We start from the raw sequence: 25,785 nt of genomic DNA on the forward strand, positions 1-25,785 counted from the left end.
CGCCGGGAGAGGACGGGCAGGCTCAGGCCCGTACAGGCTGCCGTATTGGTCATTGTGGGAGTATCTTGCTGCCACACACGTTACTGAGAGTGTAACTTGTATCTCTATCCTCCTCTCTCTCTCTCTCTCTCTTCCTCCCCCTCTCACTTACACCTTTCTACTCTTTTCCTGCCTTCACCTCTCTTTCCTTGTTCTATCACTCTATTTTTCGTTCTTTTCTCTCGGGTTTCAATCTCTCTGTTTTCCTGAGAAAAAAATCACAATGCACTGTTTTCTTTCAATTCCAGGTTTGTTAATACATTTAACGTTGTCAGTTGTGGTGTATTTCTCTCTACCGTTGTTTCCTCTCCATTTTGTACAGCCGTTGGAAGCCTCGGGTAGAGGGGGAGAGAGTCATTAATTACCACCGATCACCCAGTTGTACCTGTCTAGTGCTCCCCTCACTGCCTGGGAGTCAAACGACAGCAACCTGATCTCATTTGTTTTATTTTTTTTTGACTTGCTTCTATAGATTCCCTTCACATGTGTTTTCACACGGTCTCTGTTTCCCTTGTGTTGTTTTCTCTCCTTGTTTTCTTATCTCCCTCTTGCTTTCATCTGAGAGGAGGTGAGAGTCTGCTCCATCCCGTCGGGTCCCGGCTGTAAAGAGTTCCTTCACAGATATCCTTGGAGGGGCGAGGATGAGCGCTATTGACCTTGGAGGGGCGAGGATGAGCGCTATTGACCTTCCATATCATAAACCACATGAATCAGCAAACTTATTTTGTCCGGATTTGCTAAATGCTGTATATTTTATATATTATATCTGGCAGGACTCCCACTATGGTCGCGTACTTCACAATACACATTCTTAGAAGTCCTTAGTGTTTGCTCCAAAAGTCCAGTGAGAACTCCCACTTCCTGCAAGCACTGCCAGTCAGGTTTCTTTACCAGGTTAACACCTCCACAAACGTCTTCATATAATAAAACTTCTTTTATACAACACTTAGTTATCGGGCAAGTTACTATTCCCCGTCTCTAAATGCTAATGGTCGCGGGTCCAAGACAGATCCTCGGGCTTGAGGAGAGACCACACGATGAGCGCCCTTCACGCGTCCTGCCTCTGACGAGCCGGGCCTGCAGGAGCGCTCCAAGTCTGAAAAGAAGAAGGGATAAGATTAGGAAACTTTGAGAAATAAAGGGAGACGCCTGGTGACGCCGGGAGGTGATTCTGCTGGTGAGAATGACCGCCCTCAGCGTGGGACATGTGGGCAGGGGGAGGAGGAGACGGGGTGGGGGGAAGAGAATGGCTTGGGGGAGAGGGGTATGCAGCTCGGGCATGACGACCCCCGACCACTCCAAGAAAGTCGGCAGCTAAGGGATGGAGTCTCAGAAAAGTCCAAGAGTACGCAGCCCCACTGTACTAAATATAAGGGTAACCAGTCCTGACAGGCGCCGCTCATCAGTCCTCGAGTATGCTCAGTCAGATCACATTATCACCTCACCACACTCTCCTGGAACACATGGTAGTCTTCGTCATTCTCTACTCACCTTCCCTGTGCCTCGGAGGATGCTAAGTTGTACCTTAGTCAAGTGCGCCAGGCCCATTGTAGCTTCAAAATGACCTTTTGGAGAGTTCATTTGTGTAATTTCCCTTCCATGTGAAGGACAACTTTAGAAATATATAATGATTCATGCTCGAATCATTGGTTTGGGGTTGAGGCCTATGAACCTCTTGAGAATTATTAAGACTGTCATTAGAGCCGATAGGCTATCGTAGCCGAGTGATAGGCTATCTTGGCTTAGTTCAGGCTAAGCGTCCCCCCTCCCCCCTCACACACATAAACACAGCTAGACAAAGACCCAAACGTCTTACAAATTAGACTAAGTTACTGCAAGTGGAAATTCTCAGCTTCGCTCATCTTCAATTTGCATATCTTGATATGCTTGTCAGAACTTGTGTTTGCGAGAGAGAGAGAGAGAGAGAGAGAGAGAGAGAGAGAGAGAGAGAGAGAGAGAGAGAGAGAGAGAGAGAGAGAGAGAGAGAGAGAGAGAGAGAGATAGAGACAGACAGACAGAGAAGGACGGGGGGAAGTAATAGGGAGAGAGGGGGAGAAGAGATGGGGGACAAACAGACAGATAGACACATGAACAAATCCACAAGGGCCGTGACGAGGATTCGAACCTGCGTCCAGGAGCATCCAGGAGATAGACACACACACAAACATCTCGGAAGTCTTGAGGGGAAAACAGTTTTTTTTTTCTTTAAATTGACACTTTCCCCTGACTCATCCCCTGGAGCTACTTGGCGTGAAGTTGACCAAAATAGGAAAACTTCGTCCCCTTCTCCTATCCTCACTAAGTGATGGAGTCAATGATGGGGTGAGGGGAGAGTGATGGGAGGGAGAATGATGGGAGGGAGAGTGATGGGGAGGGAGAGTGATGGGAGGGAGAGTGAGGGGAGGGAGAGTGATGGGAGGGAGTGAGGGGAGGGAGAGCGATGGGAGGGAGAGTGAGGGGAGAGTGGTCACAATAAACTACCGTTCACAGGATGACCATAGGTGCAAATTATACTAAACTATCTATTTATGAATTGAACAATATTTTGAAGAAGTGAACTATATGTTGAAGATGTGAAATATCAAGTGAAGAAGTGATCTGTCTTTTAAAGAACTGAACTATCTATTGACGAACCGAGCTGTCTATTACAAGATGCAGCGATCCTGTTAAGAGCAGAGCTATCTATGCAGAGCCAGAACTCGAATAGAGAGAAAGCTATCTAGATAAGAACAGGCCTTGTGAAGAAAATATATTTAGGTGAAGTCCAGACCCCTGTAGTGAAGAACCAAGAACTCCAGTAAAGACCAGACCCTGTAGTGAAGAACCAAGAACTCCAGTAAAGACCAGACCCTGTAGTGGAGAACCAAGAACTCCAGTAAAGACCAGACCCTGTAGTGGAGAACCAAGAACTCCAGTAAAGACCAGACCCTGTAGTGGAGAACCAAGAACTCCAGTAAAGAACAGACCCCTGTAGTGGAGAACCAAGAACTCCAGTAAAGACCAGACCCCTGTAGTGGAGAACCAAGAACTCCAGTAAAGAACAGACCCCTGTAGTGGAGAACCAAGAACTCCAGTAAAGACCAGACCCCTGTAGTGGAGAACCAAGAACTCCAGTAAAGACCAGACCCTGTAGTGGAGAACCAAGAACTCCAGTAAAGACCAGACCCCTGTAGTGGAGAACCAAGAACTCCAGTAAAGACCAGACCCTGTAGTGGAGAACCAAGAACTCCAGTAAAGACCAGACCCCTGTAGTGGAGAACCAAGAACTCCAGTAAAGACCAGACCCTGTAGTGGAGAACCAAGAACTCCAGTAAAGACCAGACCCTGTAGTGGAGAACCAAGAACTCCAGTAAAGACCAGACCCTGTAGTGGAGAACCAAGAACTCCAGTAAAGACCAGACCCTGTAGTGGAGAACCAAGAACTCCAGTAAAGAACAGACCCCTGTAGTGGAGAACCAAGAACTCCAGTAAAGAACAGACCCCTGTAGTGGAGAACCAAGAACTCCAGTAAAGAACAGACCCCTGTAGTGGAGAACCAAGAACTCCAGTAAAGAACAGACCCCTGTAGTGGAGAACCAAGAACTCCAGTAAAGAACAGACCCCTGTAGTGGAGAACCAAGAACTCCAGTAAAGACCAGACCCCTGTAGTGGAGAACCAAGAACTCCAGTAAAGAACAGACCCCTGTAGTGGAGAACCAAGAACTCCAGTAAAGAACAGACCCTGTAGTGGAGAACAGAACCCTCTAGTTATACAGATCCCTATAGTGAAGAAGAGAGTGCGTCAGTGCAGAACAGGAGAACATGGTGTGGAGAATAAGTCATATGGCTGTCATTCAGGCTTAATATTACCATCAGAATCAGAAGTAATAAAGCTTGTATGTCTTGTGGCTACTGTGTGTGTGTGTGTCTGTACTCACCTAGTTGTGTTTGCGGGGGTTGAGTTCTGGCTCTTTGGTCCCGCCTCTCAACTGTCTATCAACTGGTGTACAGATTCCTGAGCCTACTGGGCTCTATCATATCTACACTTGAAACTGTGTATGGAGTCAGCCTCCACCACATCACTGCCTAATGCATTCCATCTGTTAACTACTCTGACACTGAAAAAGTTCTTTCTAACATCCCTGTGGCTCATGTGGGTACTCAGTTTCCACCTGTGGAGACTGAGTACTGTCTCCACCTGTGTGTGTGTGTATTTTGGAAGGTGGCCAAAGAAATTAATAAAGAAAGAAAGAGCTAACAGTTAATTTCACTCTGGCTCATCTGTCATCAATCAATGAGTCGTTTAGACCATCAATCACAGGGGCGTCAACTTGCCCCCATCCTGTCTACCCCTCAGCCCAATTTTTGTACTTAATGTGTCAATATTTTCATAACACTCTCTGTCTTTTAATCTTTTTTTTTAACTAAGACTAGTGTTTTTAACTAAGACACGCCTAATAAAGGCTGCCAAATGACGTACCTAGTGAAACTGTAAGCAAGAGCTGTTATCCTACCTCAGCTCATCTGGAGCCAGCTCCCTGAAACTCATTTATTTCATGAGAATGTACATTGAAACTTTCACATAGGGAACTATCATAAAGGAACTGTCATATAAGGAACCTGGTGAAACTGCAAGCAAGAGCTGTAATCCTACCTAAGCTCATTAGAAACTTACTCTTAGAGGTCCATTTATTTCATGAGCCTGTTATATGCATCAGTAGGAATAGGCTTTATTCATTAACAACATTAGGTAACAATCATATAAGGAAGAGGATGAGCCTGTAGCCAACTGTGTGCCAGAGCCTTCATGTGATCAGTTGACCTGATGTCCCGTGTGTCAACCTGTTGAGGGAACAAGTTCCTGATGCGAGTCAGCCTCGGAGTGAATGATCACTGATGGAGTGATGTTCTTGAGAAAGGCATTTCCAGCATGAGACTGTTGAAGGTTGAGGGTCTAGTGCTACGGGTGGCAACTACTGGTAGTCCACGGTGTTGGGCCTGGTGCGGAACTTTGAGGATATCTCTCTCTCTCTCTCTCTCTCTCTCTCTCTCTCTCTCTCTCTCTCTCTCTCTCTCTCTCTCTCTCTCTCTCTCTCTCTCTCTCTCTCTCTCTCTCTCTCTCTCTCTCAGTCTGGGCTGCCATAAGCCCTACAGTAATCTCTACCCCAGTGACACTCCTCCCCCCCCCCCGCACTTCTCGGCACAAACACTCGCACAATGGAGAAATTAACTGCTTCTTTAAAAAGGGTTATTAGGGCTGCAAGTTGACTCAGGGATTAGGGTCTAGGGCCGGATTATGCCTCCATGAGGGGTCAGGGCCCTGGAGGGCCGAGGTGCCGCTTCATCTCTGCTCTAATGGATTTATTATTTGGACGGATGGATAATTCCATGGATGAATTAATAATTAAATGAATATATGGATGAGTAGACAGATGGGTGGTAAAATGACGGGATAGAGGGGATATAAGCAGCTGGCTAACAGGGGGAGACAGGCAAGAGGAGGACAGGAGGAGGACAGATGGACGATAAAATATTTGGGGGGAGAGAATAGGACAGAAATAATGTCTAAGACTGTTTGGCTATGTAACACATGGAGGGAACACGAGGACAGGATAGGAACCAGGCAAGAGGGATAGAGTAAAGGACCGATACCCAACCATTTACACCAACGGAGATCGAACCCCGACCCTGCAAAGTGAAATCGTTGCTGTGCCAACCAGTCCAATTAACTGTTCATTAGGATGTCTGAAGTTTGGTATTAAGGAAGATATACCATGTTCTTTCGTCGTGGAATATTCTAGATGCTAAGATGGCGGCCGGAAACACTGAGATGTCAGAGTAATCATAGACGTCTTCAGGTGACGTGGCGGGCAGCAGGGAGAGGCAGGGACTGTGTCGGGGTACTATGTGATCAAGGATCCGGTCTCTAGACGCCTCTGAACAAGGCCGCCACAACCTCCACCATCTTGAGCATGTTGTCAAGAATCTGGACTTGTCGCACTCTTTACTTTACGCGTTCGAATCTCAGCTGGGACAGAACTGGTTAGGCACGTTTCCTGTCACCTCATGTCTCTGCTCACCTGTCACTAAATAGGTAGCTGGAAGTTAGGCAAGTCTCGCGGGGGTTGCCTTCTGGGGAAGGTCAGTTGTTAAACCTTGAAGGGAGGGGGGTATCTTGAGATGATTTCGGGGCTTAGCGACCCCGCGGCCCGGTCCTCGACCAGCCTCCTAGAGTCGGGCTCCCTCTGCTCCACAACACCAACATAACCCGCCAGTGTTCCAACACTACCAATAATATGAAGCGACTTTCTCCAAGTTTAAGATAATATAAACTAATAAACAAAAGATTAATAAATTATACGAAGACAAAAATGTCAGCCATCATTTACATAAGGAGGCGCCACCTCTGACTTGAGCTGCGCCTCAAGCTATTAACAAGGTCGTCGGGACAAGGAAGGTGAGGGTATACCTGGACCATACCTGCAGAGAGTTTCTGGAGTTCTTCTACTCCCCGACCCCAATTGGCGATTGTATATACAATTATCTAAGGGTTATAGAATCTTAATAAAAATAGTATTCTAACCTTGTCCATTCAATAACGTACAAAAGTGCTTATAATATTAAAAACGAAGTTTCAACACCGAGAAACAAATTGTTTTTTCTTTAATCGAGTTTAAAACATATGGACAAAGTCTTGAACAACAAGTAGTTTATATATGAGGGTTTGTGCTTTGGGGTGAGGTCTCTAGCTCTCGGGTCTCGCCTCATAACTAGCAGTACTGCCATGCATGGAAGAGAGGTCTAGCTCCTAGGCTCCGGCTCTTACGTCTCGCTTCTCAATACTTAAACGATTGGTGTAAAGGTTCCAGAACCGTTTGGGCTCTGCCATATCTCCAGTTGAAGCTATGTGTCGAGTCTAGCCTTTATTACTTCACTTATACCGCTTTTCCTATACTATTTTGACACTGAAAAATATATTAATCATATCTGTCGTTCATTGTGTATGTAGTGATCATGTCTCCTCTGTTTCTTCTTTCTTCTAGCGATGAGGGGGCTTAAGTCTTTACTCATAACTCATACCTCTCAGCTCTGGAACTAGTCTGGTGGCCGATAATTATCTACACTTTCCAGAGCCTTGAAAAAATATCAATAATAAATTTAACCAATTCGTAGCTTCGATTTTTTGCAGTATTTTTGGTGTTAATAAATTTAAACTCTTCGTGTTCAAATTAAATTGTTTCATATAATTGATATAAAATAAGTGATAATCTCTAAATCACCGGGAAAAATATATATTTCTATGAAAATGTCACGTGTCATTTAATGTCAAGTTAGCCTCTGGATCCATCGCTGGGAATTTATTCCTCAGAGATTTGGCTCAAAATTATGTTCTGCGAAAAAAAATTCGTCCGTGATGCGCAAAAATAATGTCCTGTGAAAATACGTCAGTGACGCGCCAAAATAATGTCCTGTGAAAGCAAATTACTAATGCAGTGGAAAACTAATGTCCTGTGAAAATACGTCAGTGACGCGCCAAAATAATGTCCTGTGAAAGCAAATTACTAATGCAGTGGAAAACTAATGTCCTGTGAAAATACGTCAGTGACGCGCCAAAATAATGTCCTGTGAAAGCAAATTACTAATGCAGTGGAAAACTAATGTCCTGTGAAAATACGTCAGTGACGCGCCAAAATAATGTCCTGTGAAAGCAAATTACTAATGCAGTGGAAAACTAATGTCCTGTGAAAATACGTCAGTGACGCGCCAAAATAATATCCTGTAAAAGCAAATTACTAATGCAGTGGAAAACTAATGTCCTGTGAAAATACGTCAGTGACGCGCCAAAATAGTCCTGTGAAAATACGTCAGTGACGCGCCAAAGTAATGTACTCTTAAAAACAATACGTCACTCCGGCGCCACAAGTGATTCAAAAATATTATTTTAACAAGAGCGCCAACGACAACAGTTAAAATTACGTAAATAATGATAACAATAATGATAATAATAATGTTATTATTGATAAATAATACTGACCAAATCCGTTATTGAGTCGAGGAAATACCACCTTCCACTACGTCAAATTTCAGCGAAATTTATTCTCTAGACGCCTGGATAACAATCTCTGGATAACAATCAATGGCCTGGATAACGATGTCTAGAAGCCTGGATAACAATCTAGACGCCTGGATAACAATCTCTAGAGGCCTGGATTACAATCTAGAGGCCTGGATAACAATCTCTAGAGGCCTGGATAACGATCTCTAGAGGCCTGGATAACGATCTCTAGAGGCCTGGATAACGATCTCTAGAGGCCTGGATAACAATCTCTGGACAATCAAGATGCAACAGTCAAGATACAAGATACAACAGTCAAGGTACAACAAGATACAGCAGTCAAGATACAACAGTCAAGATACAAGATACAACAGGAAGGCTACATTACTCCAACAGTTTAACCTAACCACAAATTATCTGTTCACTGAACACTACAGTGAATAAGACCCTCACTGTCACTTTGAAAGTGAATTACTACCACACTACATTAAATACACAAATTATTAGTTTGAAAATAATTATTAAACAAAATTATTTAAAATGTTATCACCTATCCCCACTGAATCCTTTCCACCTGCCAATCCTTATAAGAATACCTATATAACATTCTGCCCAACACCTTCCATCAGAAAGATTCCAATCCAGCCGGTTACACAGATCTTCTGTTCCATTGAAAGCCAGTCATACTGCACCACGTGAAAACTATTAATGATATGAAAAGGTAGAACAATGGAGGTGTTCGCTGTTGTGTCTCCTGGTACCAGGGGTTTGTGGAGAAAGTGTTGACCAAACCACACACTAGAAAGTGAAAGACGACGACGTTTCGGTCCGTCCTGGACTATTCTAGACTCGATAATGGTCCAGGACGGACCGAAACGTCGTCGTCCCTTCACTTTCTAGTGTGTGGTTTGGTCAACATATTTCAGCCACGTTATTGTGACTCCTCGTGTGCGTTTGTGGAGAAACTCTGCAAGCCTCGCCTCCACAAACCTGAAGTCTTCATTTGTCATCTACATTTCAATACCTTTATCCTCTTTACTTCTTACCTGTTGTGTGTTTTTCACTTGTGTGTTTCGTCAAAACGCTTTATCCCAGGGTTTTATCTCAATGTTTCAATACTAGTTTCGTTTCACTTATTTATTTCTGAGACCATTGTTTCAGTCTTCTATTACCAGGATTAGTTCTAGTGATTCACAATTGTGCTTTGTTCCAGTGTTTCATTATAGTTAGTTATTATCTTTCCTTCCTTTGTTTCAGTCAAAAAATAATTTGTGACGGTTTAATTCTATACTTTAGCTAAAGTGTCATAATTCAGATCTTATTGTTGAACGTTTACGCCAATATTTTATTGTAGTATTTTTTCTAAAGCTCATTTCCAGTGCCACTTTCAAACTTTTCGTTTCGCCTTTCATACTTGTTCCATTCCAAAACCTGAACTCCAGGATCTCAATAACAATTTAGGCGATTTATATTAAATCGAGCAATAATATTACCAAAGTATAAATAATATAAACTTCAGTAACTTTCTCTCAGGTCTAAGGTATTCGAGTCAGGTAACAAAATATGCCAAAAAGACACTTATTTCAGCAAAAATCTTTGTATAAAGTGACGAGTAGTAAATATTTGCACCAATTTGTGTAATAAAAAATTTGAACATTTGTTAACAATGGGAAAGTAGGCAGTGTGCCCTTATTGTGTGTGTGTGATAGATAGATATTGTCTCACTTGAGGGATGTGTGCGTGTGATAGATAGATATTGTCTCACTTGAGGGATATGTGCGTGTGATAGATAGATATTGTCTCACTTGAGGGATGTGTGCGTGTGATAGATAGATATTGTCTCACTTGAGGGATATGTGCGTGTGATAGATAGATATTGTCTCACTTGAGGGATATGTGCGTGTGATAGATATTGTCTAACTTGAGGGATGTGTGCGTGTGATAGATAGATAGATATTGTCTCACTTGAGGGATGTGTGTGTGATAGATAGATATTGTCTCACTTGAGGGATGTGTGTGTGATAGATAGATATTGTCTCACTTGAGGGATGTGTGTGTGATAGATAGATAGATAGATATTGTCTCACTTGAGGGATGTGTGTGTGATAGATAGATAGATAGATAGATATTGTCTCACTTGAGGGATGTGTGCGTGTGATAGAGAGATATCTAGATATTGTCTCACTGGAGAGATGTTTACCCTACCGCGGCTGGGAGGTAACTGGGAGGAGAAGGCCGCGTGTCCCTCGTCCCACACCAGCAGCTGACTGGTCACAAGTGGAGCCGTGAGCTGCCGCCCGCCACCGTGCTAGGCTACCGTGCGTGTTCACCTTCTATAGTCGCCGAGAACTCGATTTATGGTAGAAAGAAGTATGACAGGAGACGATGAGTAGTTAATTGTGTTAAAATGCATCTATATAACTATATGAAGTTTTACAGAGTGTGTGGAGAGCGGGGATAATGTACTTGTATGTGATACTAGGATCCCCCATCTCGCAGAATGGTGTGGCATTCATAATATCTGTTAGCCAGTACTTGCAAACTTTGAAAATATTATGAGAATAGTTTTAATAATACTGGAATAGCTGAGGCAACTGGAGAGGTTGCAAGTAGCTCTTACCGGGTGGTTACACAGGTTTAATGACCGGTGCGTAAGCTGGGGTTAAGTCCCGGCTTTATCTCTCATACTAAAATGTTTCTTCTCGCACACTATTCCTCTCCATTTTTTTATTTCATTGTTGCCGTTGGAGGCGGACTAGTTTATTGTGCACCCCATACTGATCCTGTGAGCGGTAGCGCAGAAAGGATTACAGAAGGCACAAAAGGTTTTTATTAGACCTCAACGGAAATTCCTCTCTCCTATCTCGATAAATAGAAATGGAGATTCTTCTCCAATCCTCACTTGTCCAGTCGTCTCTCCGGGGAATCTTGCTTTACTTCTCCTAATCCTAATGACTTTGTATTAAATGATGTGGAAAGAGTCTGATGCAGTTCCGGTTACCTGGTTACCTGGTTGATGGGGTTCTGGGAGTTGTTCTACTCCCCAAGCCTGGCCCGAAGCCAGAGTTGACTTGTGAGAGTTTGGTCCATCAGGCTGTTGCTTGGAGCGACCCGCAGGCCCACATACCCACCACAGCCCGGTTGGTACTGGAATACATAAACTTGGAGTGGTGAGGACTGTGAGATTAGTCACCCTCCAGCTCATGTCTACAAGTTTTCCCAACGACAAGAAACTGTCGTTCTAAAGTGTCCCCTATCCTAACCTACCAGAGGACCCGAAACAGAAAACGGGACAGTAGTGTTAACTTTCGCGAGCCGCTACCATTTTCTAGTACGACAAGTTTTGGCCTTAGGTTGAGTGTACGTCAAAATGTGACGTTCTATTAGGAGGACGGGTTGAACGCAGCCACCTGCCACGGCGGGTAGTGAGCCGGTGTTCTCACCTGTCATGACGGGCTCACCATAGCCCGTGCTACTTGGAACTGCTTGTTCCAAGTGGCGAATCTTTAACAACAACAACATCACCTGTCATCCCCGGCATGAGGAGCGCCCCCCCCCCCCCCCTCCTCTCTCGAGTGCAGTTGGAAAGTCAGACAATTATATCATTATTATCGTCGGGATATATTTCACTGTTCGCAATTTCAATGTTGCATTTGCATTAATATTAATACTAACAGGATGTATATTCAGGGCCAGGTGTTTATACAGGCTGTATTTGTATGTATCATGTTCTCTCAACTAATAGGTCACGTTTTTTACGTTATGGAAACCAACGTTACAAATACAACCTACTGTGACAAGCAGCAGCGGGTCACAAATATCTACGTTTTCTATGCATCGGACTCAATTGGTTACGTGGGTTCGTAGGTTTCTGGTTTAGTTAGAAGGTTGGCTTGTTTACGGAGTGGCAGATCAAGAGAACGGGCTGGCAGGTGGAGCAGGCTGGTGACCACTGTTAGGTTGCGCGATTGGTTTAATTTGGATCAGTTGAAGCTGTGGATGTTGCAGGACTGGTGCCTTGCAAAAGGTTTTCCCAGTACTTGCTGTCCTGTCGGGTCTCTGAGTTCCCAGCAGGCAGATGGTAAGGTGGTGGTGGTGGAGGGGAGTTGTGTGTGTGTGTACTCAGTTGTACTCACCTAGTTGTGCTTGCGGGGGTTGAGCTCTGGCTCTTTGGTCCCGCCTCTCAACTGTCAATCAACAGGTGTACAGATTCCTGAGCCTACTGGGCTCTATCATATCTACATTTGAAACTGTGTATGGAGTCAGCCTCCACCACATCACTGCCTAAATGCATTCCATCTGTTAACTACTCTGACACTGAAAAAGTTCTTTCTAATGTCTCTGTGGCTCATTTGGATACTAAGTTTCCACCTGTGTCCCCTTGTTCGTGTTCCACCCGTGCTACAGTGTCTTTGTCCATCCTGTCAATTCCCCTGAGAATTGTGTAGGTGGTTATCATGTCTCCCCTTACTCTTCTGTTTTCTAGGGATGTGAGGTTCAGCTTCCTTTGCCTTTCCTCGTAGCTCATACCTCTCAATTCCGGGACTAGTCTGGTGGTGGTGTGTGTGTGTGTACTTGCATAATTTACCTAATTGGTCTTGCAGGGTTGATGTTTGGCTCCGGTCTCGCCTCTTTTTCAATAAACTGATGTACAAGTTGCCAAACGTATTGGGCTGTTATATCTACATATGAAACTACGTATAACTTCCCATATAGCCTCTACGTATAGCTACGTATAACTTCCCATATAGCTTCTACGTATAACTACGTATAACTTCTATATAGCCTCTACGTATATATGATGCTAGACGATATATGATGCTTGTGTGTTTCCACCGACGATATATAATGCTATAGTGTTTCTACCGACGATATATGATGCTAGAGTGTTTCCACCGACGATATATGATGCTAGAGTGTTTCTACCGACGATATATAATGCTAGAGTGTTTCCACCGACGATATATAATGCTATAGTGTTTCCACCGACGATATATGATGCTAGAGTGTTTCCACCGACGATATATGATGCTATAGTGTTTCCACCGACGATATATGATGCTATAGTGTTTCCACCGACGATATATGATGCTATAGTGTTTCCACCGACGATATATGATGCTATAGTGTTTCCACCGACGATATATGATGCTATAGTGTTTCCACCGACGATATATGATGCTATAGTGTTTCCACCGACGATATATGATGCTATAGTGTTTCCACCGACGATATATGATGCTATAGTGTTTCCACCGACGATATATGATGCTATAGTGTTTCCACCGACGATATATGATGCTATAGTGTTTCCACCGACGATATATGATGCTATAGTGTTTCCACCGACGATATATGATGCTATAGTGTTTCCACCGACGATATATGATGCTATAGTGTTTCCACCGACGATATATGATGCTATAGTGTTTCCACCGACGATATATAATGCTATAGTGTTTCCACCGACGATATATGATGCTAGAGTGTTTCCACCGACGATATATGATGCTAGAGTGTTTCCACCGACGATATATGATGCTAGAGTGTTTCCACCGACGATATATGATGCTATAGTGTTTCCACCGACGATATATGATGCTATAGTGTTTCCACCGACGATATATGATGCTATAGTGTTTCCACCGACGATATATGATGCTATAGTGTTTCCACCGACGATATATGATGCTATAGTGTTTCCACCGACGATATATGATGCTAGAGTGTTTCCACCGACGATATATGATGCTAGAGTGTTTCCACCGACGATATATGATGCTAGAGTGTTTCCACCGACGATATATGATGCTATAGTGTTTCCACCGACGATATCTGTGGTTCGATCGCGTTTTCTAAACGCATCAACGGTGATTCCCAGCTGCTTCCTCGACGCCCACATAATCCATGGATAACCGGCCCCCAGCCAGGCTAATCCGGATACATTGGTGCATTTGCTCTTCTGACTGCTGCTGTGCGCTCTCTCTCTCTCTCTCTCTCTCTCTCTCTCTCTCTCTCTCTCTCTCTCTCTCTCTCTCTCTCTCTCTCTCTCTCTCTCTCTCTCTCTCTCTCTCGCTAATAGCTGTTATCTTACATCTGCTCATTGGAAGTCTGATCCTAGAAATTGGTTTAATGAGCTCATTAGTTTTTCATTACGAATAAACTGTATTTAGTGTTACATTAATGTTAGCAACAAGATGAAACTTTAGGACACTGTTCCCTGAGTCTTCCTGCGGTGGGTTGACTTCCTGTCTCGCGTATCCAAGTGTTGAGAGAACAATTATATTTCAAGCGCGTTTCAGCGTAGGAATGAATGTTGACGGAGGAAGTGATGTTCTTGAGAATGACACAGAGAGCATAAGGCTCTTGGTGGCTCTGTGTTGTGCTTGCAATTGTCCAGTTGTCCACGAAGTAGGGCCAGGTGGGCTTCCTTGAGAACATTGGTCTTATACTGAACAGTAAGTTCCCCCAACATATCTGCCGTATAGAAGGCTCGTTTGTACCGACCTGTCTAACCAGACTGAGTCAGGACTAAGATGATACAGGTCGGGTCATGCAGGAGAGCGGGGCATACTCAAGATCTGAGCCAACTTGCACGTCATATGAGGTTTTCCAATCTCTGCTGTTGAGATGGTAAGTTTCCCGGCTGCCTTGCTTGCTAGGTTCATAACATGGCTCTTCGTTGTCATTGTGGCACTGAATAGACAAACTTCTCCCCCGGGGAAGATCAGCAAGCACTAGAGTTCTTCCATTCAGCCATACGCCAGTCACAGGGACCAGTGTCATGCAGTCTGGTTATGATCATCGCTTGTGTTTTATTCCCATGGAGACGTACCCTACCAAGACCTTTCTCAGGAACACAGTGCTGTAAGGTGTGATTAATGAGCCTTGTAGCAGTCTGCATTTCCTCTCTCGAATATGTAAAGGTAAGAGTGCAGTCATTACCATAGGTGAGAACTTCAGGGATAAGGAGCAGTAGATCATTAAGGTAGACATTCCACAACAGGGCCAAGCACTCTACCATATGATACAATGACACTTATTGAGTAGCCTTCATGTTCTCCTACTCTTAGAGTCGGTTCTCCAAGTTAGCCCCATATTAACTGTTGAGTAGTAAGACATCTAAAGTAAAGCTTGAAACTAAGCCTGTAGTTCCTTGCGCCTCGCCCGGGGCCAAGAGCTTATGCAATAACCATTGCAACAACACAGTTGATCTTGGCGTCATCTGTGTCTGTATGTCTGTATCACAACCCCCCCGTGGTCTTGCCCACACCCCGCCAGCGACATGTGCGCCCCGCGCAAAAACCTCTCCCTTAACGTGGGTGGGCTGTGAAGGGATAAGGGACCGTGGTGGTGGGGGCGTGGTTGCCGTGGGGAGCGGTGGGTGGGTTGCAGGGGACGGACGGGGGGGGGGGTTGTAAGGAGCGGTGGGTTAGCTTAGTTTCCGGAACAATGAGTGGGATAAAGGGGGTGGGGGTGGGCTGTAGGCGGATGAAGATGGATTAGAGGTTCTTTTCATTTTTTCATTTTAAAATGTATAAAATTTCATGTTAATGTAGGCTACGGTGTCTTTAAAATTGTATGTATCATTGATTTTCCCGCATTAAAATGTGTTATATCTCCTGACGTTTATAACGAACGTGTTAATTTAATTATTTTGTTCAAATATAATGTATTGTTTAAATATATTCACTTATAAATACACATTTATAAGTGTATTAATTTTTGTTAGGCTATTAGTATTGTATATTTTGTCCCGTATAAATGAATAATGTTTTTTAATTTTTTTATGAATTAAGTCAAGCATAAATGAGAAACTATTTAATACATTACAGTTTTATATTTCGTATAAATGTTAGCCCCTTGTATATTTATGAACAACAAAATATTCAATTAACTTCGGTAATTGTCCTCTCCTCTCTATGATTCTCTCCCCATGATCCTACCCCCCCCCCTTCCATTCCCCCTCTTCCTTCCCCTTACTTTGCCTATCTCCCACTTCACTCCCCTTCTTTCCCCTTGAATGGCTAATCTGGTGGCCATATACTGTTGAACACTCAGCTATTGTCTCCCCTTGACATGGTTATGTATGGGCGGACGGGGGGAGAGTGATATGATGGTCTGAGAGAGGGGCACGGCTTGACACCCACGATAGTGAAAAGGGGAATTAAAAGGTGTTGGATAGGAGGGGGGGGGGAGATGAGGCGTAATATATATAACAAGTATAGGGGCGATAGGGTAGATAGGGGTGAAAAGGGTAGAAGAATGAGGGGAGGGGAAAGGGTCGGTAACTTGGAGGGTTCAGGGAAAGGAAACAATGTATAGTATTATCTGTGTTAAATGGACGATAGTGTTACACGCTTCAGCTGAACTTTGTACTAACAATTGATTTGCGTCATGTCTTCCAATTCCTCCTCTCAAATTTAGCGGAAACTGACCATTTTTTTAATTCGCGTGTCGAAAAGGACGCTACAGGAGTCTTGTACATCTAGACTGTGTGCCATAAGGCTGATATTAACTAGTAAACATCGCTCCTGGGTGATGTTAACTAGTAAGCATCGCTCCTGGGTGATGTTAACTAGTAAACAACGCTCCTGGGTGATGTTAACTAGTAAGCATCGCTCCTGGGTGATGTTAACTAGTAAGCATCGCTCCTGGGTGATGTTAACTAGTAAGCATCGCTCCTGGGTGATGTTAACTAGTAAACATCACTACTGCGTAATGTTAACTAGTAAACATCGCTGTTGGGTGATGTTTTATAAACATAGCTGTGGGATAATGTTAACTAAGTAACATCCGCACTATGTTAACTGGGGCTTTGTTAACTAATAAACATCCCTCAGTACAGAAACCCAATTATAGGTTTCAATAACAGCATCAGGTCTCGTTACTGTGTACTAGGCTTCGTTACCCAGAATTAGGTGTCAATAACCAGCATTAGGCTTCGTTACCGCTATATCGCTATACGCGAGGACGGGTCCTATAGTTCCTTCATGGTGTTATACGTAATTAGAAGGCCCAGTGAGGCACTGAGGGTTCCCTGCCTCAGGTGAGAGAAACACTGAGGTTCCCTCCCTCAGGTGAGAGAAACACTGAGGTTCCCTGCCTCAGGTGAGAGAAACACTGAGGGTCCCTGCCTCAGGTGAGAGAAACAGTGAGGTTCCCTCCCTCAGGTGAGAGAAACAGTGAGGTTCCCTACCTCAGGTGAGAGAAACACCTCCCGCAAGGAAAGTAATTACGCGGGGAAACACACCTGTGACGCAGCTCATCAAACGATGTGTATTTTTTGTTTACCGAAATTTAATAATGATGAATAAGATTTTTTAATTAATCTTTTGACGGATTGTTATAATACTGAATAATTGCATAGATCACCAGGATGCAATTTGAATATTAATCTGCTCTTGTGCCTTAGTTATCATAATTTGATTGTGATTTTTAAATAAATAAGTGTGCGAGTGTTATGGACACGCACGCACGCACGCACTCACGCCCAAAGGTATATTTATGAGTTGTATTTTTGTAATTATTTTGCATCATTTTTGATACCTGAGACTATCCGTGGATTTCTAATTGTTTGTTATGTTTGATTGTTTGACTTTTGATCCTCATTTGAGTTTCCCTTCCTGCTTGAGACTCCTCCTTGGTCAGGAGTGATCACGTACTGTACTTACGAAACCTGTGCATCCTTCCTCAAGGATGGCAGCTTTCCTTACATTTATTAAACAGTTTCAGAGTTCAAAACTTCACATAGCAAGGTTATTATTGTTATAAGCAACTTGGTAATGCTGCGTAGCTTATAAACTGTTCGATAATTATGAACAAAGCCGCCATGAGTGAGGGAAGATGTACAGGTTAAGGCGCGTCTGGGATCCTCTCGGTCCAACCACTTGGGGTGGACGGTAGAGCGACGGTCTCGCTTCATGTAAGTCGGCGTTCAATCCCCGAGCGTCCAAGTGGTTGGGCACTATTCGTTTCCTCCGTCCCATCCCTAATCCTTATCCTGACCCCTTCCAAGTGCTATATAGTCGTAATGACTTGGCGCTTTCCCCTGATAGTTCATTTGGGGGGGGGGGGCGAGGGATCCTCTCGGACGTAGGTTAGAACCCCCTCAAGCTCCAGCTACTCATCCTCCCCAGAATTCTACTATACATAATGTATAGAAAAGATGTATAAAGGTATAGTAGACTTGCCTCCCAATAACAGTTGCCTAGCTCCCGGATGCCTATTTTCTGCTAGGTGAACAGTGGCATTAGGTGAAAGGAACCATAGCAAACCATTTTTGTTCCGTTATAATTTTAATATTTCCTCCTTGTTGCAAAATTATTATTAACTAAGGGAAATGTATAGCAGTCTCTTGACTCAGGTCACGCCCTGACTATGGGACCCCACAACGGGTTTGACTCAGCGAGCGGATGAGTGAGTGAGTAAGCTTCCTAGTAAGTAATCAAGGAGACGTGGGTAAGCTTCCTAGTAAGTAATGACGGAGGTAAAGGGAATGAGGCGGGTTTCATTGGGTCGTTAGATTCAATTACGTCTTCGTGTGCGATCCCAGGCAATAACGGTATGGTTGTGTGGTGGTGTGGTGGTGTGGTGGGTGGTGGTGTGGTGGTGGTGTAGTGGATGGTTGTGTGATGGTGTTGTGGGTGGTGGTGTGGTGGATGGTTGTGTGGTGGTGTTGTGGTGGTGTGGTGGGTGGTGGTGTGGTGGTGTTGTGGGTGGTGGTGTAGTGGATGGTTGTGTGATGGTGTTGTGGGTGGTGGTGTAGTGGATGGTTGTGTGATGGTGTTGTGGGTGGTGGTGTGGTGGATGGTTGTGTGGTGGTGTGGTGGTGGTGTGGTGGGTGGTGGTGTGGTGGGTGGTGGTGTAGTGGATGGTTGTGTGGTGGTATGGTGGTGGTGTGGTGGTGGTGTGGTGGTGTGGTGGGTGGTGGTGTGGTGGATGGTTGTGTGGTGGGTGGTGGTGTGGTGGTATGGTGGTTGTGTGATGGTGTGGTGGGTGGTGGTGTGGTGGATGGTTGTGTGGTGGTGTGGTGGTGTGGTGGTATGGTGGTGGTGTGGTGGTGTGGTGGGTGGTGGTGGTGTGGTGGGTGGTGGTGTGGTGGATGGTTGTGTGGTGGTGTGGTGGTGTGGTGGTATGGTGGTGGTGTGGTGGTGTGGTGGGTGGTGGTGGTGTGGTGGGTGGTGGTGTGGTGGTGGTGTGGTGGTGTGGTGGGTGGTGGTGGTGTGGTGGTGTGGTGGGTGGTGGTGGTGTGGTGGGTGGTGGTGTGGTGGATGGTTGTGTGGTGGTGTGGTGGTGTGGTGGTATGGTGGTGGTGTGGTGGTGTGGTGGGTGGTGGTGGTGTGGTGGGTGGTGGTGTGGTGGATGGTTGTGTGGTGGTGTGGTGGTGTGGTGGTATGGTGGTGGTGTGGTGGTGTGGTGGGTGGTGGTGGTGTGGTGGGTGGTGGTGGTGTGGTGGGTGTAAAGTGACGGTGGTGGGCGGAAGGTGTACCATTGTATCGCACCGTGATAGTCCTTTCATCCTCTCGCACATACTGAAGGATGGAACCTTCTGTGGGAGAGGAGAGGCTTACGGCATGTGGCCGGAGGGGGGGGGGGAGTACTCACCTATCAGTGACCACGGAGGAGTGACGTGTAGCTCCCGGCGCCCCTCCTACTGCCCTTGTAACTCTTGCCTTATAATTCAACTTGCGTTCGAATTCTTTGTCGAATGTTGTATTAATGTTGTGGAAAGAGGTGCCTTCCACAACTTTTTTTTGTCATTGCATTCCACTTGTTGAGTAACTGCAGGGCGTACGAGTATGCTTCTTGACAGTCTAGGAAGGTGCAGTCAACCTAGCCTTCATTTCATTGCCGTATTGTGATAGGCTGGATATAGGCTACCATCTGGATAGTCACCTATTTGTGCTTTCGGGGGTTGAGCTCTGGCTCTTTGGTCCCGCCTCTCAACTGTCAATTAACTTGTGTACAGATTCCTGAGACTATTGGGCTCTATCATATCTACACTTGAAACTGTGTATGGAGTCAGCCTCCACCACATCACTTCCTAATGCATTCCATTTGTCAACCACTCTGACACTAAAAAAATTCTTTCTAATATCTCTGTGGCTCATTTGGGCACTCGGTTTCCACCTGTGCCCCTGGTGTTAAATAGCTCGTCTTTATCTACCCTATCAATTCCTCTGAGAATCTTGTATGTGGTGATCATATCCCCCCTAACTCTTCTGTCTTCTAGCGACGTGAGGTTTAATTCCCGTAGTCTCTCCTCGTAGCTCATACCTCTCAGCTCGGGTACTAGTCTGGTGGCAAACCTTTGAACTTTTATTTTTGAACGTGTGTGCGTGTGCGTGTGTGTGTGTGTGTGTGTGTGTGTGTGTGTGTGTGTGTGTGTGTGTGTGTGGGTGGGTGGGTGTGTGTGTGTGTGTGTTTACTAGTTGTGTTTTTGCGGGGGTTGAGCTTTGCTCTTTCGGCCCGCCTCTCAACTGTCAATCAACTGTTTACTAACTACTTTTTTTTTTTTTTTTTTCTTTTTTTTTCTCCCCACACCACACACCCCCCCCCCCAGGAAGCAGCCCGTGACAGCTGACTAACTCCCAGGTACCTATTTACTGCTAGGTAACAGGGGCACTTAGGGTGAAAGAAACTTTGCCCATTTGTTTCTGCCTCGTGCGGGAATCGAACCCGCGCCACAGAATTACGAATCCTGCGCGCTATCCACCAGGCTACGAGGCCCCCAAGAGGGGTGTGTGTGTGTGGGTGTGTGTGTGTGTGTGTGTGCGTGCGTGCGTGAGTGCGTGTGTGCGTGCTCAATGGCAGTCTTGATGTCCCACAGAATGCATTCACTTGCGGCAGTTCCATTTCTTATAGGATTTTGGGAATCTGCTTTGCGACTCTGGCTGCGGCCAGGTGATTCTGTTCCCTAGCTGGCCAGGGGCACCTGTGGACCCCTGCTGGCCAGGGACACCTGTGGACCCCTGCTGGCCAGGGACACCTGTGGACCCCTGCTGGCCAGGGGCACCTGTGGACCCCTGCTGGCCAGGGACACCTGTGGACCCCTGCTGGCCAGGGACACCTGTGGACCCCTGCTGGCCAGGGACACCTGTGGACTCGTGCTGGCCAGGGGCACCTGTAGACCCCTGCTGGCCAGGGACACCTGTGGACCCCTGCTGGCCAGGGACACCTGTGGACCCCTGCTGGCCAGGGACACCTGTGGACCCCTGCTGGCCAGGGACACCTGTGGACCCCTGCTGGCCAGGGACACCTGTGGACCCCTGCTGGCCAGGGACACCTGTGGACCCCTGCTGGCCAGGGGCACCTGTGGACTCGTGCTGGCCAGGGGCACCTGTGGACTCGTGCTGGCCAGGGACACCTGTGGGCCAGGGACACCTGTGGACCCCTGCTGGCCAGGGACACCTGTGGACCCCTGCTGGCCAGGGGCACCTGTGGACTCGTGCTGGCCAGGGGCACCTGTGGACTCGTGCTGGCCAGGGACACCTGTGGACCCCTGCTGGCCAGGGACACCTGTGGACCCCTGCTGGCCAGGGACACCTGTGGACCCGTGCTGGCCAGGGGCACCTGTGGACCCCTGCTGGCCAAGGGCACCTGTGGACCCGTGCTGGCCAGGGGCACCTGTGGACCCGTGCTGGCCAGGGGCACCTGTGGACCCCTGCTGGCCAGGGACACCTGTGGACCTCTGCTGGCCAGGGACACCTGTGGACCCCTGCTGGCCAGGGGCACCTGTGGACTCGTGCTGGCCAGGGACACCTGTGGACCCCTGCTGGCCAGGGACACCTGTGGACCCGTGCTGGCCAGGGGCACCTGTGGACCCGTGCTGGCCAAGGGCACCTGTAGACCCGTGCTGGCCAGGGGCACCTGTGGACCCGTGCTGGCCAGGGGCACCTGTAGACCCGAGCTAGCCAGGGGCACCTGTAGACCCGTGCTGGCCAGGGACACCTGTGGACCCCTGCTGGCCAGGGACCTTTACCTATACTGTGAACCATAATTATTACCATAAATATTATAGTGAGTGATGATGCAATATGCCAACAGCAACAAACAGAATGACAAGTGTTCCATTAACTCCATACAAATATACCCGATATGACACATATATAAATCATTAACAAACAATAAAGTAAACATTTTAACTGTGTCATTTCGCTACGTAATTCGACACAATACATAAACTATTATTCATTTTCCACCTTCAGCATTCTAGAACCACATAACAAACACATAACAGGGGGAGCCGGTCGGCCGAGCGGACAGCACCCTGGACTTGTGATCCTGTGGTCCTGGGATCGATCCCAGGCGCCGGCGAGAAACAATGGGCAGTTTCTTTCACCCTATGCCCCTGTTACCTAGCAGTAAAAATAGGTACCTGGGTGTTAGTCAGCTGTCACGAGCTGCTTCCTGGGGGGTGGAGGCCTGGTCGAGGACCGGGCCGCGGGGACACTAAAAAGCCCCGAAATCATCTCAAGATAACCTCAAGATAACCACGGCACAAGAAAATATCACCAGTAGTCATCACTAATGATGAAGAACGGCAGTTAGAAAACAGTGTAAAGTATCATAAAGCATTATACTATTTGTGCATATAATGAGCCATGATATTGCTCCCTTGCAAGACTAATGAGTGTAAACACTGGCCCGTGAGGTGTGAGGGACTAATTACACAAACTAATAATTATTCTTGCTTCTGGGTAGTGGTGTTTTGTGATGGCTTATGTCTCCAAGGTGTAGATAATGGGTCTTAGTCTCCTCAAACTTTGCTTCCACCTTTGCTTTGATGGTCCCTCAAGACTGTTACTGTTGCAATAGCAACAGCAACAACAGTAGCAACAGCAACAGTAGCAACAGCAACAGTAGCAACAGCAACAACAGTAGCAACAGCAACAACAGTAGCAACAGCAACAAGAGGAACAACTACAACAACAAGGCCGTCGACGTATCAACGCCTCCGACGATAATTTTCAATAACAAGACTAATAAAGATAATTATATTATTAGGTCATGAGCCTGAACACTTGAGGCAGCAGCAGCAGCAGCACAGGTGAGTCCTGTGAGCACCTGTCTGGCCCTGGCACACCTGGGCTCCCTCCGCTATATGATCTCATTAACGGCTTTACCTGCACATCCGGATGCCTTAATGTTGGCATAAGGTGCGTGTGTATGTCTGAGGTGCTGCCGTGTCTGCTCCTGTGTGTACTTAGTTGTGCTTGCGGGGGTTGAGCTCTGCTCTTTCGGCCCGCCTCTCAACTGTCAATCAACTGTTTCTACTTGTCTAGTAAGACAACAGCTTCGAGGACAACAGCTTCGAGGACAACAGCTTCGAGGATATCAGCTTCGAGGACAACAGCTTCGAGGACAACAGCTTCGAGGACAACAGCTTCGAGGACAACAGCTTCGAGGACAACAGCTTCGAAGACAAGTCGCCATAGTGTAGGACAGAGAACAGGAGAAGCTTGTCAGTCCTGGTGAAATATACCCGTGGACCAGACTGTCAGCTGAAGCCGTAACAACTAAGGCAACGCTAGAGATATTTGTCCCTCAGGTAAATTCAGGTAAATAAAGTTTCCAAGTGCATTAGTCGTACAGGCTTTGTGTTTTTTCTTTATCACCTTACTTTACAGCAGGACATTGTTTAAAAAAAATAATTATATTATGTCATTCTATCCAATATTATTATTAATATTATTATACGATACAATGTTATACCGTTTTACTGGATATAACATTGTCGTCGTACGGGTGGCAGGGAAGCGCGGTGGTGGGCGGGGCCTAGACATTGTGTGGCGCCAATATAACATGACTGCCAGACGTAGACATCAAAGCAGCTGCCATTAGCAGCGTCTACCTGCATTATCTGCCACTGATGACGCAGCTTCTGTAGTGCGCGGGAGCCTCGACTACTCTCCTGCTGTCTGGGTCCTCTAGCGCGGTGGTAGACTACTAATTCCTTGGCTCACAACCCGGGGTTTACGGGTTCTATTTCCGCCTTAAGGCAGACAGGGTCTTGCACGTTTTCTTTCATCTTGTACCTCTGTTCGCTTAGCTGTGAATAAGTACTCGGGAGTTGAGTAATTTGTAGGGTTATATTCGGGGGAGTGAGTTCGACCTTGGGAGTGATATATATATATATATATATATATATATATATATATCAACTGAAAACTCACACCCCAGAAGTGACTCGAACCCATACTCCCAGAAGCAACGCAACTGGTATGTACAAGACGCCTTAATCCACTTGACCATCACGACCGGACATAATGAGGTGATAGCCGAGGCTATATGAACCACCCCACCGCCGGCACTCGGATAGTTATCTTGGGCATAGCATTTTACCAAATCACCTCATTCTTTGGGGCACACGTGAGGAACACAAATGCGAACAAGCCTGAATGGTCCCCAGGACATATGCAACTGAAAACTCACACCCCAGAAGTGACTCGAACCCATACTCCCAGAAGCAACGCAACTGGTATGTACAAGACGCCTTAATCCACTTGACCATCACGACCGGACATAATGAGGTGATAGCCGAGGCTATATGAACCACCCCACCGCCGGCACTCGGATAGTTATCTTGGGCATAGCATTTTACCAAATCACCTCATTCTTTGGGGCACACGTGAGGAACACAAATGCGAACAAGCCTGAATGGTCCCCAGGACATATGCAACTGAAAACTCACACCCCAGAAGTGACTCGAACCCATACTCCCAGAAGCAACGCAACTGGTTCGCAATTGGGTTCGAGTCACTTCTGGGGTGTGAGTTTTCAGTTGCATATGTCCTGGGGACCATTCAGGCTTGTTCGCATTTGTGTTCCTCACGTGTGCCCCAAAGAATGAGGTGATTTGGTAAAATGCTATGCCTAAGATAACTATCCGAGTGCCGGCGGTGGGGTGGTTCATATAGCCTCGGCTATCACCTCATTATGTCCGGTCGTGATGGTCAAGTGGATTAAGGCGTCTTGTACATACCAGTTGCGTTGCTTCTGGGAGTATGGGTTCGAGTCACTTCTGGGGTGTGAGTTTTCAGTTGCATATGTCCTGGGGACCATTCAGGCTTGTTCGCATATATATATATATATATATATATATATATATATATATATATATATATATATATATATATATATATATTATACGGGATTTGCTATTTATTTACTTCTTAAAATATTAAGTGATAGAATTCATCGAGACGATCATTATTATTTTTTTGTAATGACAGATTACTTAAGTTGTCTACATTAAAGGCAGATGCAGAAAATTAAGTTTAAAAAGCTGCTGTCTGCTCAGTCATAAAACATGTCATAGTTCACCTTAGTAAAACTTTACTAAGTATACCTTTGTAAACATTTACTTAGTTTTAGTTTTACTTAGTTTTAAAACTTACAACTATTTGTTATGGAACTATAAACCCCTTAAACTACTGTTACCTAGCAGTAAATAGGTACCTGGGTGTTAGTCAGCTGTCACGGGCTGCTTCCTGGGGGTGGAGGCCTGGTCGAGCACCGGACCGCGGGGACACTAAAGGCCCGAAATCATCTCAAGATAACCCTCTGGTTTGTTATTTTACACCAAAGATGTGTACCACAGCCTCTCTGTGTATGTTCACTGAGAGCGGAGACAGTTCTCAAGGGTAACGTGATTAGAACCAGACTCACATCCACCCCAACCACTTGGGCTGGACGGTAGAGCGACG

At 45.9% G+C, this 25,785-nt stretch overlaps 1 protein-coding gene and 1 long non-coding RNA gene across 4 annotated transcripts in view; one reads left to right on the top strand and one right to left on the bottom strand.

Moving 5' to 3' along the window:
- LOC123775004 (limbic system-associated membrane protein) overlaps nt 1–10,342 on the bottom strand; it is a 56,784-nt gene extending 46,442 nt beyond the window's left edge. Inside the window, exons 1-3 of one of the 3 annotated variants that reach the window (XM_069318971.1) lie at nt 9,121–9,519; nt 696–1,135; nt 1–665 (exon numbers count right to left, since the gene is read on the bottom strand). The exon at nt 1–665 is cut by the window's left edge and continues 125 nt beyond it. In XM_069318971.1, coding sequence (XP_069175072.1) covers nt 1–53 — 53 coding nt within the window. In that variant the 5' untranslated portion in view covers nt 54–665; nt 696–1,135; nt 9,121–9,519. Of the gene's footprint in view, nt 1,136–9,120; nt 9,520–10,279 lie in introns of those variants that run through there. The other 2 variants (XM_069318970.1, XM_069318969.1) reach the window with 2 other exon arrangements.
- Nucleotides 1–25,785, top strand: part of LOC138359597 (uncharacterized) — an 87,014-nt gene that overhangs the window by 50,355 nt on the left and 10,874 nt on the right. The window lies entirely within an intron of this gene.

This window comes from Procambarus clarkii, chromosome 92 (genome assembly GCF_040958095.1).
Source record: "Procambarus clarkii isolate CNS0578487 chromosome 92, FALCON_Pclarkii_2.0, whole genome shotgun sequence".
NCBI lineage: Eukaryota > Metazoa > Arthropoda > Malacostraca > Decapoda > Cambaridae > Procambarus > Procambarus clarkii.